This window comes from Camelus dromedarius, chromosome 34 (genome assembly GCF_036321535.1).
Source record: "Camelus dromedarius isolate mCamDro1 chromosome 34, mCamDro1.pat, whole genome shotgun sequence".
NCBI classification, from domain to species: domain Eukaryota; kingdom Metazoa; phylum Chordata; class Mammalia; order Artiodactyla; family Camelidae; genus Camelus; species Camelus dromedarius.
Genome location: NC_087469.1, coordinates 882632 through 898258, shown reverse-complemented (window position 1 = coordinate 898258; position 15627 = coordinate 882632). Strand labels below are relative to the sequence as shown.

Below are 15627 nucleotides of genomic sequence, written 5' to 3'. Positions count from 1 at the left end.
TACTTTTTAAAAACTTACAGACTTGAGTTTAACATTTTCCAGGTATTTGTGGATTTAACCAGTTTTTTTAACCTCAGCTTTAACTCTGTTATTGTCATAAAACATACTGTGTATAATTTAGTTTTTAAAAAAATTATGGCAGCTAATTTTATGGCCAAGTCTGTGCTCTGTCTTGGTGCAGATTCCTTATACCAGTGAAATGAATGTGCATTCAGCTGCAGTTAGTTGTAGTGTTCTATAAATGTCAACTTAGGGACGTTTATTAATAGTGTTAAGTCTCCATTCTTACTGATTTTCTGTTTTCTTCTTCTGTCAGTCACTGAGACGGCAGTAGTAAAATCTCTTTTCTCCCTTTGGTTTTGTCAGTTTTTGCCTGATGTACTTTGAAGTCTTCTTAGGTACATACACAATGTTATATGTCCTTGATAAACTGATGATTTTAATATCATGATGTTGCTCTTAATTCTGGTAATATTCTTCTTTAAGGTCTACTTTTGTCTCGTATCGATAAAGCCTTTTTAATTTTCTTATTTTCATTTCCATGGTGTATTTTTTAAAAAAAAATTCTTTTAGTTTTAATGTATCTGTTTATTTTAAATTTATAGACTTCATAGCTATACCTCATTTTTTTAATGCTTTATTTTTTATGATTTAGATTTTATGTATTTTTTAACTTACCGTGATCTACCTTCAAATATTATATCACTTCATAGTTTTAAAAAGAGCTTCACAGCAGTATGCTTCCGTTTCCCCCTACCATATTTTGTGCTATTGTTGGGATTCATTTTACTTCTACTTACATTACGAACTCCACAATAGATTGGTATTATTTTGCTGTAAACAGTTATCTTTCAAGTTGAAGTTGAACTGAAAATCTTTTATATTTAGCTGGGGATTTATCATCTCTGGCATTCTTTAATATTTTGTGTAGGTCTGAATTTCTGTCTAATAAAATTTTCCTTCTGCCTGTAGAACTTTAAAAACATATTTTACAGTATAGGTCTTCTGACAGTGAATTTTCTCAGTTATTGTTTGTCTGAAAATTAATTTTGTCTTGTCTTCATTTTTTAATAGTATATTTGCTAGATAGAGAATTTTAGGTTTATAGTTCTTTTCTGGCACTTTTAAATGTCACTCCTTTGTCTTTGCCCTACATGGTTCCTAATGACAGAAATTTGCAGTCATGTATCCTTTCCTCTCTGTATATAATAGTTTTTCTACTCTGAATGCTTTTAAAGTTTTTTTCTTTACCATTTTTTTTGCGACTCAATTATGCTCTGTCTTGATACTGCTTCTTTATGTTTATACTGCCTTGCTTTCATTGTGCTTCTTCGATTTATGAGTTCATAATTTCCATCAGATTTGAAACTTCCTGGTGATTGTTTTGTGAAATGTTTTTTCCGTCCCCTCTTACTGTGCTGTTCTTAGTACTGCCCCCCAGGTCACTGGGCCTCTGCTTACTTTTCTGTGCTTCAGTTTAGATAGATTTATTGTGAAGTGTTCAAGTTCACTAGCTTTTTCTTTTGTAGCCTCTAGTTCGCTGTTTTCCCGATCCATTGAAGTTTTCATTTCACTTACTGTATTTTTCATTATTAGAAGTTTCAGTTGGGTCTTTTTTATATCTTCAATTTGACTCCTATTTGTTTATGCTTTCCTTTTCGTGGGTATATTTGTAATAGCTGTGTCAAAGTCCTAGTTTTGGTTAACTGACTTCTTTCTTGTCTTTGGGTCACATTTTCCTGCCTTGAATGTCTAATAATTTCTCATTGGATACTGAACCTGGTGAAAGTTGTATTGTGATTGCTGGATTTTGTTGACTTCCTTGAAAGGGTGTTGTTTTCTTTCGGCATGGAGTCAGTTACTAGTGGATTATCTTAATACTTTTCAAGGCTGTTTTGTTTGTGTGTGTCTGGAATAGCCACTACTCTTGGGCTGGTTTTGTCTTACTGCTAGGCATGCTAAGGCCTGACCTTTGTGATTTCTCTGCTGATTGCCCTGGGCATTCAGGGAGATTTCTCTATTCTGGTTGGTAGGAATGAGAATGTCTTCTAGCCCTTTGTGAGCTCTGAGAATTGCTCTGCTTGTAGCACTCTAGTATTATTTCTTCCATCATAGTTATTCTTTGTCTAACCTTGTGGCCTTGCGTTCTAAGCGTGTTCGGTTTGGTAGTCAGTTAAATGCTGCAGAGTTCTCTTACGTGGATTTCTGGAGCTCTTTCTCTGTGTAGCTCCCCTTTCACGGGTGCTCTGTCACGGCCATCACAAAGTTAAAATTCTGTTTCCTGAGCTCAGTGAGATTGTCGTGTTGGGCCTGAGTTACTCCTCCCTGTGTCATGGGCTAGAAAGTGCTACCAGGCAGAAAGCAGTGGGGTGTAATCGTAGCACTCACCTCATCTGCTTCCCTTTTCTCAGGGACTGTAGTCCTGCGCTACTGAGATTCAGTATCTAAAAACAGTTGTTTCTTATATTTTCTATCTTTATTTCCATTTTTGCGTATTTCTAGTCTGATATGGCATTTATTTTGTCATGGCTAGTGTAGAAGGTTTTAAGTATCTTTGATGTGTGTGTGTGTTTGTGTGTATGTACATTTATTTTAAATAGTAGCATTTTTCTGTCTTAGTTCTGTATTTAGGTTTGGACTGTTGGGTGGGATTAGGAGTGTGGTTAATTATGATGGCTGCATGTGAGAGGAGAGTCCTGGAAGCTATCTTAGGTCAGGAGGCACACTGATTGTGAGTTCTTCAGAGTAGGATGGGAGATTGAAACTAAAATCAGCAAGAGAATGAGGTCATAGTATGGGGAGAGAGCAACATATAAATCATGAAGTGGTGAGGTGAGTGACTAATAGTGGAAATTAGCAACAAACTTAATGAAAAGAGAAAGGAGGCAGAGCGTTGTGCGGAATGGTCCAGGTATCACTGTTGTGCAAAGACTAGTAAGAATCCCCACTGTGTCACGGATGCTTCTTTCATTCAGTGCCTGGTATTTAATGCTTGAATGCAGGCTGCTGCTTAAGTTTTTGACGAGAGCTTTTGGAAGAGTAGAAGTGGATTCATTTAATTTTGACACACATTTATTGAATGCCAACTCTTTGCCATTTTTGCAGACATAGGGAATATAAATATATAGAGTTTTTCTTCCCCCCAAACTTTTGGGGAACTCATTGTCTAATTAGACACATAATTTCAGTATGTACTCTCATGGTGCCAAGGCATTTCAAAGTATTAAGGGAAGGGGGATTTCATATGCAGGTTTACTGAGGAAATGATGCTTGAATTGAGACTTAAAGGATGAGAAAGAATTGTGACAGCAAAGACATGGAAGTAAGAAATAACACGGAGTAAAAGTGTGTGTGTGTGTGTGTATAAATATAACTGTAAGCAACTTAACAGCATTCCATTGTAAAACAGGAGAGTGAATGGATGTGAAACTGTAAGAGTTGATAGGACCTTGTAAACTGAGAAGTTTGATTTATTCAGTAGGGAGCTTATCATCTAACAGGTTCAGTTGTATTTAGTAGAGAATCTCAGAATAGCCATTGGTTAATATAAAAATGTAGAATATAAAAATAGTTAACTTTTCCTTCATATAAAAGAAACCTGGTAGGCAATATAGTTCTGGTGTGGTCTTCTGGGACAAAGCTTTTTAGTCTTGCTCCTCTGTCATCTTTAAAACATTGCCTCTTAGTGTAGATAACAGGAAGGGGGATGCCCTCTTTTTTCCTAACTTAACTTCCAGGAAGTCCTACACAGTACCTTCATTTCCATCTTACTGTGAACTTGATCTAAGGCTTCACTCTCCAGCAAAGGAGGCACATTACATCTCCAAATAAAATAGGGTTCCGCGGGTAGGAAAGAAGAGAAGTAACAATAGTCTTCATGATAGGGAGCCATAGAAGAGGAGTCCTGTGCTCAGATGTGACCTTTATATTACTCTAAATGTATTCAGGGTGGGGGTTGGAGAAGGAAAGGGAGCAGGGAGGGCTGGAGTTCGGGAGACTAGCTTGGTTTTCCCAGTTGTGCAGGTGAGAGAGAAGCGGGTCTGATCTAGGGCTGCTGCTTTAAGCACGGAGAGGAGAGGCTCTTGGTTGTAGGTAATGGACACCAGTCTCAGGCTGGTTTGCCCCTCAGGAAGGTGGGGCGTTTATTGTTGGAGCACAGGAGTCTCACAGGGTTGGTTGGAATGCTGCTGGGTTTTAGGAGCAGCTGAAATTAGAGAGTCATCAATGCTTTTGAGAGTCTTCTCGCCATCTTTCTTTTTTCCCCCTCTGAGTTCTATTTTTGTTTTTCTTAATGCAGATAATTTTTTGCTGAATTATATTCCTTATGACAGAAGTGGTCTCTGCCAATGCCTTTCCAATTCTCCTTAGTTATAGAGTAAACCATTTAGTCTCGGTTTCAAATTCCTGGAGAGTGACTAAGATTGAATTCGTTCAGTTACCTGCCTCTGAAACGGTCAGCTGTGGCCAGGGGTAGAGGTGAGCTCCCTTGGTAATTACATGGTGTTCACTGTATGGAATAGTTGAGAAGTCTTTTGGCAGTGAAAATAGTAGGTTTAGGGAGGAGGGGTAAGACGATCCTGAGCTTTCTGACTTGGGTAAGTGGGTGATTGTTGATGGCAGGTAACTCAGTTCAGATACACAGGAGGAGGAGCAAGTATTGTAGAGAAAATGATGGGTTTACTTTTGCTTATTGACTTAAGCTTGGCATTCACATATAGGCAGTTGTTTAAATCACTGAAACTTTGGGTAGATAAATAGAAAGTTATTAGCACAGTTGGTGGTGGTTTAATCCATGAGAGTGGATTTAATGACACAAGGGGAATGTTTAGATATTAAAAGGTATAGCGGGCAAAGAATGGAACCCCAAACAACATTGATATTTAAGGGCAGAGGGAAAGGAGGAAGACTGCAACCACATTGAATTTTTATATGAAAGTATGTAAATTTGAGAATTTTACTTATATGCTAATTATTCTTAGAGCTCTGAGGATGAGTGGGTTGAGGCTGTTCCCTCCCAAACTTCTGGCAAGGAAAAGGCCTGGAAAGTGAAAGATGAAAAGTTAGAAAACGAAGACAATCAATTTATTCAGGTAAGCCACTTGATTTTAAGTAAAGAAGTATGAACTTACAAGAGTAGATGAGTGTTAAAATGAAAGATGATTATAATTTCTTCAGTAGAAAAAAATTAGACTTTGTAAACAGTGTATGTTTATGGGTAGCTTTAGCACTAATGCTCTTTGCTGAGCTTGTGGGCTGCCCTTCTCCTGTGAGAAAGTAGGCGTTTCTCCCTGTTCTCGGCCCTCAGAGGGTTTCCTACCTCTGGCTGTTGCTAGGGAGGTGGCAGTTTTCCCCTTATGTACGTGAAACCTTGTGCTGTTCCCTCTGACCTTTCTACAGTGAGCAGAGTTCAGTCTCAGGTTTTCCTTCCGTTCACTTCATGCCATAATTGTCTTAGCAGTGCTCACAGTTGAATAGTTCACAGATTTTGGGTTATAGTTCATATGCCTGAGGGAAATGCTATTTTTACGCTGCTAGCAACAGTGAAGAAAGAAGAGTGAAAAGAAGTAATGTTTGAGTGCCTGTTGTGTGTCAGACATTAGGCTAGATGCCTTAAGTCAATTTTCTTGTTTACTCCTTAAAATATTACTGAAAGGTAGGTATTTTAACCCATTTTTACAGGGGAGAGAAAAAGGCTTAGAGAGACTAAGAAACATGCTTCAAGTTACATAGCCATGTGAGATTTAATCTAGGTTTGAGTGCCTCCAGAGTCTCTGATTTATTACTAAGTGTTTAGAGCTGTTCTAATTTAGATTGAAGTGACTTTTTTTTTTTTTAACAGAGGGATGAATGGATGACTGTTGATTTTATGTCTGTTAAAACTGTGTCATCATCATCACTCAAAGCTGAAAAGGAAACTCTAAGGAAAATAGAGCAAGAGAAAACCCAAGCCCTTGAACAGGTAAGAGAATATTTAAAATCTTTTAACTAATTTGACTTTAACTGATAAGACATTTAAATGTAAATTCAACTTTACTTGTAAGATATTATTTTCTGCAGTTTAATAAAATTGATGGAAACAACTATGAAATGTGATATAAGTTCTTTTAAAATAAGTTTTCTGTGGGTAGTCAGTTTAAATGTATATTATATTTATAAATCTAGGGCATAGATGATTGAGTACATACTGAATTTGGTTTATAGCTTGGATTTATAAGGGCTTTGAACTACGTTACCTGTGTGGTTCCAAAATCTTCAAGATGAGAATTTACTTTAAAATATTCTTGAGTTGGTAGTGCCTTTAAGTGATTGACTGATGTAACTACTAGTCCCTTTTAGAGGATCATAGTGTCAATTTAGGCCTCAAAGGTCTCCAAGAAACTAGTTCTGTGGCATTTAAGTTCATAATCTAAAAATCATAAAATGCATGAAAATGTAAGGATCATCCTTGAATGAGAGTCATCTGAAACAGTAAACAGCAGAATCAGACCCATAAAAGCTTTATCTGTTGGAATATTTAATAGCTTTATATAGTAACAGTAGTAACAGGAAATATGAATAAGGAATAAAAGGTTAGTAAGAAGGCAGATACGAGAAAGAGCCAACAAGAACTTTTAGGAATGAAAAATACTGAGTTGAAATTAGAAACTCATAAATGGCGAAAAGCAGCAGACTGAATACAACTGAAGATAGAGTTAATGAACAAGAAGATGGTCTTTCAGAATTTACCTTGAATGCAGCCTAGAGGGACAAATAAATGAAAAATACAAAAGAATGATCATGGGAGTCCTGTGATCAATGTTGTTTTGTGTTTTGCTTTTTTCTTTTTCTCTCTCCCAGTTGATTTTAGTTCTGAAAATGTTGGTGTGGTAAATTGTATTGGTGTATAATTAAGTTGCGATTCCGTTTGGAACCCTGGGGGCCAGGGGTTTCTGGAACATCTTTACCATGTTCTGTGAACTACTTTTGTCTCTGAGTGGTAGACCTGAAGGAATTGTGACTCACTGTATTAAAAGAGGAAGGGGAAAAGTACCAAAGGGGGATAACCAGTGGATATTAGAGCAAGAAAGAGGAGCAGTTTAAAGTCTAGAAGTTGATTTTACCTATTGTCATCACCTGCTTGCTTCTGAAATCGTGCTCTGCGGTTTGTCGGCACAGATGGTCTAGTCGGTTAGGATATCCCTGGCTTATGAGCTTAGGTTTTGCAAGTATTCAGGCCTGTTCTCTGTATCAAACAAAAGAATATAGTAAACTTCAGTGTCTTTCATAAATTTGAAATAGTGCTTAGTTTTACTTAGAGAAACTGTTATGTAAAACCAGCTTTACACTCCTAGGAAACTGTAGTTCTTTGTCATGCTTATTTTACCAACTTTCCAGCACTAAATTACAGGCTTTCTAATTAACATAGTCTTTTCTTACGAATTCTTACATAAACTTCTCTGATTCAAGTAAGTCAGCATCTATCGACCTGCTCATTTGCTTACGTACTTTTTGTCTTTTGCATCTGTGTCATCTTTTCCATTCTTGCTGCTACTGCTCTAGTTCGAATGCCATCTGTTAGTCATATGTCTTCACCTCTCTGCCTCATTTATGTCATCTCTCCTGGAGTTGAGTTAATATGTGTAATCAACTGAGGACAGCCCCTGGAACCAAGAACCATTTAAGGTGAAATATTATTATGGTTCAGGCCCTAATTTACTCTTGTGTGTATAATTATGATGATCTCTTTGTTTTTCAGCATCATGTAACTGATGTCAGATTAACTTTTCCAAAGTACAGCTTTTGTCACAGTATCACTCTGTTTAGAAGTCTTCAGTGATTCAAGTTCAGGAGCATGTGTCTTTGCCACTTACAGTGTTTCCTTTTGGGTGGATGAAGCTCCGCTAGTGGTGTTTCATGCCACGTTCCTTTCTCACTCTGTCCTTGAGGATATGAAGTACGTTTTCTATTGGAAAATTTGCAAAGAATAAACTATGTGTACTTGGCTTAGCCCTGCCTTTCCTGCTTATGGAACAGACTGCCTGCAGAGACCATGTGGGGAATGAGGTGAAGTGAGGGTTGGTTCAGTGCATTCTCCACCTGGGACAGTCTGCTCATTGTGGGCTTCGGTTAACAGATACATTTGCCTTTTACTGAAAGAAAAATTCTGTTCCAGTTTAGTCTTCATGAGCAATAAGGGTAATTTCTGTCTTTTATTTCCTATGTGGGTTTTTTTTTTTTTTTTTTGGTGATTCTTAACTTGTTTAGAGCCTAAATTAAGAAGAAAAGTGCTGTATTTATTGTTCTCTCTTAAAGACTGCACACGCTGCCTACGTACAGAGTCCAGAAACATTAGATTGGAATCTTTCTCTTAGATAGTTTGTACATCAACCAAAATAGTTTAATTACTTTCCTTTATATTTCTCTGCAGATTCCTGTCTGAATTTTTGTTCATCTGGATTTTTCTAAGTATATGCTCAGTATGACTGTATCCTGTTTACCCTTCAAGGCCTAACTTGATATATATGATGAAATTCTTACTGTTTCCCTTGATTGAAATAAATCTCTTCTTCCTTTATGTTTCCCTAGCACATTATTTGTTCCTTTACTGTAGTACTTACAGTTTTCTGTAAAGCACTATAATTTAAGAGTCTTATCCAATTTCCCTTCTGAGATGATAAGCTTTTTGGGAAAATGTAGGTGCTTCTTTATTTTTTTGTATTTTGAAAGTGAGGAATATTTACTATTCTTTTACCATGAACTTGTTTTGCTGTCTGTAAATCCCTGGATTTAGTCCTAAAGTATGATAACCTGCAGTCATTTTTGATTTTTAATTACATAAGAATTCAGATTGTTGTGTGCGTCTAGAGTAATGAGTGAGACTAGCCGGTTTTCAAACATCTACATACGATTTTGAGTGTGTTGTGCTCTGCACATGATTGAATTTTTTTAAATTTCTTCAGATGATAGTTAGCATTTTTATTTATCAGTATTTAAAATTTTTACTGTATTTTTATTTTTTTATTATACATAGTGATTCAGTATTTTTATAGATTATACTCCATTTAAAGTTATTATCAAATGATGGCTGCATTTCCTTGTGCTGTACGATGTATCCTTGTAGCTTATTTATTTTATACTGGTAGTAGTGCACCTACTACTATTTATTTTAAACTAGTAGTTCTTACAACTTAATGTCCCGCCTCTGTTGAGCCCCTCCACCTTACCTTTCCTCACTGGTGACCACTAGTTTGTTCTCTCTGTCTGTGAGTCTGTTTCTGTTTTGTTGTTTTCATTCATTTGATGACACATATAGCTAATAACTACAGTGTTTGTCTTATTGCACTAAAGCATAATACTCTGTAAGTCCATCCATGTTGTTAGACATGACAGAATTTCATTCTTCTATGGCTGAGTAATGTTCCAGTGTGTGTATGTGTGTCATAACTTCTTTATCCATTCAGTTATTGATGAATACTTAGGTTGCTTCTGTATCTTGGCTGTTGTGAATAATGCTGTTATGAACACTGGGACGCAGATATCTGATCAAATTACTCTTTTCATTTTCTTTGGATACATACTCAGAGTGGAATTGATGGATCAGATGGTAATTCTATTTTCAGTTTTCTTGAGGAAACTTGATACTGTTTTTCATAGCGACTGTACCAATTTATATTCCCACCAACAGTGTATTAGGGTTCCCTTTTCTCTGTGTCACCATGGAGAATAGAAACATGGTATTTTGATGATAGCCATTTTGGTAAGTGTGAGGTGATATCTCACTGGTTTTGATTTCCATTTCTCTGATGATTAGTGATACTGAGTATCTTTTCATGTGCCTTTTGGCCATATGTATGTTGTCTTTGGCAAACTTTCTGTTCAGGTCTTCTGCTCATTTTTTAATTGGGTTGTTTGGGTTTTTTGGATGTTGAGTTGTATAAGCCATTTATATGTGTTGGATATTAATCCCTTATCAGTCACAGCATTTGCAAATATCTCCTCCCATTCAGTAGGCTGTCTGTTTTTGTTGCTGGTTTCCTTTGCTGTGCCAAAGCTTTTAAGTTTAATTAAGGCCCATTTGTTTATTGTTGTTTTTTTTCCCCTTTACCTGAGGGGATAGATCTAAAAAATATTGCTGCGATTTATTGTAAAGAGTGTTTTGCCTATGTTTTCTTCTGGGAGATTTCAGGTTTCTGTTCTTGCATTTATGTCTTTAATCCACTTTGAGCTCATTTTTGTATATGGTGTGAGGAAATGTTCTAATTTCATTCTTTTATATGTAGTTGTCCAGTTTTCCTGGCACCACTTACTGAAGAGACTGTCTTTTCTCCATTGTATATTCTTGTCTCCTTTGTCATAAATTATGGCCACAGGTGGGTGGGTTCTTTTCTTATCTGTAAGTACTGCTACATTGATCTGTGTGTCTGTTTTTGTGCCAGTACCATACTGTTTTTTTTTTCTTTGTTTGTTTTGTCTATTTATGTGGGGTTTTTTTGTTTGTTTGTTTGTTTTTTGTCTGTTTTGAGGGGGGCAGGGAGGTCATTAGGTTTATTTTTTTAATGGAGGTCCTGGGGATTGAACCTAGGACCTTGTGCATGCTAGGCATGCACTCTACCACTGAGCTATACCCCCCACATACAGTTTTAATTACTGTAGCTTTTTAGTATCATCTGAAGTCAGGGAGCATGATACTTCCAGCTTTGTTCTTTTTTATTAAGATTGCTTTGGCTGTTTGTGATCTTCTGTTGTTGCATATAAAATTTCAGATTATTTGTTCTAGATTTTTAATACGGGTATTTTAATAGAGATTGCATTAAATCTATAGATTGCTTTGGTTAGTATGGACATTTTAATAATATTAATTCTAATAATCCATGAACATGGTCTATCTTTCCATTTCTTTGTATCATCTTTAATTTCCTTCATCATTTTCTTGTAGGTTTCAGAGTGTAGGTCCTTCATCTCCTTGGTAAAGTTTATGCCAAGGTATATTATTCCTTTTGATGCCATTGTAAATGGGATTGTTTTCTTGAATTCTCTTTCTGATGGTTCATCATTAGTGTATGGAAAAGCAACAGTTATCTGTATGCTAATCTTAATCCTGTGACTTTGCTGATTTCATTTCTTAGTTCTACTAGTTTTTGGTGGAGACTTCAGGATTTTCTATATATAGTATCATGTCATAGGCAAATAGTGACAGTTTTACTTCTTCCCTTCCAATTTGGATGTCATTATTTCTTTTTCTTGTTTGATTGCTGTGGCTAGGTCTTCCACTATTATGTTGAGTGAAAGTGGTGAGAGTGGGCATCTTTGTCTTGTTCCTGGTGTTAGAGGAAAAGCTGATGTTAGCTGTGGATTTGTCATAAATGACCTCTATTATATTGAGAGATTTTCCCTCTATACCAGCTTTGATGAGAAGTTTTATTATGAAAGGATGTTTAATTTTGTGAAATGCTTCTTCTGTGTCTGTTGAGATGATCATGTGATTTTATCCTTCTTCTTATTAATATGATGTATCACATTACTTAATTTGTGAATATTGAACCATCCCTATATCCTGGAATAAATCTCAGTTGATCATTGTGTATGACACTTTTTATATATTGTTGAATTTCCTTTGCTGTTATTTTATTGAGGATATTTGCATCGCTGTTCATCAGAGATTTTGGCCTGTAATTTTTTTTTTTTTTTTTTGGTATTGTCTTTGATATTGATATCAATGTAATGTAGACCTTACAGAATGAATTTGGGAGTGTTCCCTCCTATTCATCTTTTTGGAGTAGTTTGAGAAGGTATGAATATTAGCTCCTCCATATATGTTTGGTAGAATCCTCCCATGAAGGGATTTGGTCCTAGACTTTTGTTTGCTGGGAGGTTCCCCCCCCCCGCCCCCCAAATTTAGTTTTACTGCTAGGGATCTTTCTGTTCATAGTGTCTATTTCTTCCTGATTCAGTCTTGTAAGGGTTTCTAGAAGTTTGCTGATTTTTTTTCTCAGTTATCTAATTTGTTAGCATATTAATTGTTCGTAGTATTCTCTGATGATTTTTTTGTATCTCTGTGAGATCGGTTATTTCTCCTCTTTCATTCATTTTATTTGTGTCCTCTTTTTCCTTGATGAACCTGCATAAGGGCTTATCAATTTCGTTTATCTTTTCAAAAGATGAATTCTTGGTTTCATTGATCTTTTCTTTTTTCTTTTTCTTTCTTTCTTTTTTTTCTGTTTTATATATTTCCTGTCTGCTCTTTATTGTAGGCTAAGTTGCTTATTTGAGATTTTTCTTGTTTCTTGAGGTAGATCTATATTGCTATAAACTTCCCTTTAGAACTACTTTTCCCACATCCCATATATTTTGGAAAGTTGTGTTTTCTCATTTGTCTCAGGGTTATTTTGATTTCCTCTTTGATTTCTTCATTGACTCATTGGTTTTTTTAGTAGCATGTTGATGAGTCTCCACATTTTGTATTTTTTTCATTTTTCTTCTTGTAATTGATTTCTAGTTTCATGCCTATGGGTGGAAAAACTGTTCGATAGAATTTCTATCCAGTTAATTTAGTTGAGACTTATTTCGTGGCCTGCCATGTGATCTGTCTTGGAGAATGTTCCATATGCACTTGAAAAGAATATGTATTATACTATTTTTGCATGGAATTTCCTGTAGAAATCTATTACGTCCAACTGGTCTGAAGTATCATTTAAGATTACTGTTTCCTTATTGTTTTTCTGTCTGGATAATCTGTTCGTTGATGTAAGTGTGGTGCTAAAGTCCCCAGCTGTTATTTATTATTGTCAATTTCTCCTTTTATGTCTGTTAATATTTGCTTATATATGTTTGTGTCCTCATATGTTATGTGTATACATATTAATGAGTGTTACATTCTCTTCTAGTATTGAAATTCTTCTCATTAATAATGCCCTTCTTTGTCTTTTGTTACAGACTTTGTTTGAAAGTTTGTCTGAAATGAGTATTGCTTGCTTTCATATTGTTTCCATTGGCATGAAATATCTTTTTCCTACCCTTCACTTTCAGTGTGCATGTGTCTTTATCTCTGAATTGAGTGTCTTATAAGAAGCATATGGATGGGTCTTGTTTTTTTTAACCCAGTCAGCCACTATATATCTTTTGACTGGAACAATTAGTCCATTAACATTTAAGGTGATTATCGATAAGTATGTACTTACTGCCATTTCGTTACTTGTTTTCTGGTTGTTTTTGTAGTTCTTCTTAGTTTCTTTTCTTCTTTTAGTTTCTTCCCTTGTGACTTCGTGATTTTCTTTAGTGGTATGCCTCTGTTCCTTTTTCTCTAAAGTTTTTTGTATATATTGTAGGTTTTTGATTTGTGGTTGCCATATGGTTCATATATGTTGACCTATAACTATTACTAACTTTTAAACTGGTAGTCTTATAAGTTCAAACACATTCTAAATGATCTACATTTTTTAATCCCTTCCTCCACATTTTGTGTTTTTGGTGTCATATTTTACATATTCATTTTTACCCTTTAACTATTTATTTTGTTACAGTTGATTTTACTATTTTTTGGCCTAAGCTTAGTAATAGCCTATTTAAGTGATTGATCCATAGCTTTTACTATATATTTGCCTTTACTTTGGGGTTTTTCCTTCCCTACAGATTCTTGCTGCTTGTAGTTTTTTTCTTTCCCACTTAGAGAAAACCCTTTAACATTTCTTCTAGAGTTGAGTTAGTATGGATGATCTCTTATTTTTTTGCTTACCTGAGAAATTCTTTATGTCTCCTTTAATTCTAAATGATAATCTCACTCGGTAGAGTATCCTAGGTTGCAGGTTTTTCTTTTTCAGCACTTTAAATATGTCATGCTGCTCTCTTCTGCTTGCAGATTTCTGCAGAAAAATCAGCTGATATTTGATAGGCAATTCTCTTGTACATGACTCTTTGTTTTTCTCCTGCTTCCTTTAGAATTCTCTTTTTATCTTTTGCCATTTTAATCATGATGTGTCTTGGTGTGGGTCTGTTTGTGTTCATCTTGTTTGGGATCCTCTGTTCTTCCTTATCGGGATTTCTGTTTCCTTCTTCAGGTTCAGGCAGTTTTCAGCCATAATTTCATCAAATACATTTTCTAACTCCTCACTCTTCTCCTTCTAGGATTCCTGTAAGTGAATGTTCATATGCTTGGTCTTAGAGATCCCTTAAACTATTCTCATTTTTTTAAAACTTATTTTTCTTTTTGCTGTTCTGATTGAGTTAATTTTACAGCATCTTCTGAATCATTCATGCAGTCTTCTGTATCAGTTAGTCTGCTGTTAATTCCTTCTAGTGTGTTTTACATTTCAGTTAATATGTTTTTCAGTTCTCTTTTTTAAAAATGGTTTTTAGTTTCTTTCTAAAATTCTCACTGCATTCATCTATTCTCTCCCCTAATTTATTCATATTCTTATTACTGCTGCTTTGAACTCTCTGTATAGTAAGTTACTTATTTTTGTTAGTTTCTTTTCCCCCAGGGCTTTTCTCTTGTTCTGTCAATTGACACAAATTCCTTTGTCTTCTCATTTTGCTTAACTTTCTCTTTGTCTGTGAAATTAGGTGAAACATTTACCTATTCTGACCTTGAAGGAGTATCTTTATATGGGAGCATCCCAGTGCAGTCTTTGTGTGCCCAGTGACTTTGGTGGGAGAGCTGGATCTGATCTGAGCAAGAGTTATATGTTTCCCCAGGATGTGCTGGCAGTTATCACCTTGGTAGAAGGTGAGACTGGAAGATGGAAGGACTAGAGTCAGAGCCAGATGTAAGCCTGTGGTTCTCCTTTGCTCAGTGACCAGTACCACCCTATTGGGGGTGGGGTAGGGCCCAAGTTCCTGGAGCAGAAGCCCTGAGGTTTGGGAGTGAGCTGGCTCCATTCCCTTTTAGTGTGTACTTTTTTCGCTCCTAGCACCAGTACTTTGCCCCAGAGAGGACCAGTGCTGGAACAAGAGGGACCAGAGTTGGTGCTCAGCATGGATCGGGCGTGGGCTGTGGTGCTCTGGACCCTAGTCTGAGTTCTTGACCTTATCCAATGGGCTGCTTCCATAATCAACTGCAGTGATTGTCCCTGCCCCATTCAGATGCCATTCTGGATCTGGTTAGATCTTTTCCTCAAAACCGCATACTACCCTCAGCCCTGCAGCCCTTGCCCCAGTTTTGAGCTGCCTGGTGTGGGAAGAGGGGCTGTAGTGGGCACTTGGCATGGGCCAGGGTGCGTGCTGTAGTGGTCCTGGCTCAGTCAGAGTTACAGACTGCTCCACATGCGTTGCCTCTCCAAGCACCTGCATTGGCTGCCTTCACTCCATTCAGATGCTTTTCCAAGTACAGGCAGGCTTCATTTCTCACAACGGGCATTCATTGGGTGTGGCAGCCCTTGCCCCAGTGCGGAGCTGTGCTGTGGAGCAAGTGGGGCTGGAGCGGGCCCTTGGCTCAGTCTGGGGCATGGGCTGAGGGTGTTACAGGAAACTGGCTAGAGTCCTAGGCAGTTTCAGTCTGCTTCTGCTGCCTTGTTTTGGTAGTAGTCGAACGTGTGTGTGACTTCATGAGCGGAATCTAGGGTTTTCTGCAGTACTCCTGTTATTCTCACTGGTTGTCAAACAAGCTAAGGGGACTTGTCTTCTTGGCACTGGACCCCAGGCTAGGGCACCCAA

General features: G+C 36.8%; 1 protein-coding gene across 3 annotated transcripts in view; it reads left to right on the top strand.

Annotated features, from left to right (window-relative positions):
• Positions 1–15627, top strand: part of CWF19L2 (CWF19 like cell cycle control factor 2) — a 100825-nt gene that overhangs the window by 7977 nt on the left and 77221 nt on the right. For all 3 annotated transcript variants that reach the window (XM_031443778.2, XM_064482004.1, XM_064482003.1), the window contains exons 4-5: positions 4980–5090; positions 5840–5959. In XM_031443778.2, the coding sequence (XP_031299638.1) occupies positions 4980–5090; positions 5840–5959 (231 nt within the window). The remainder of the gene's footprint in view (positions 1–4979; positions 5091–5839; positions 5960–15627) is intronic.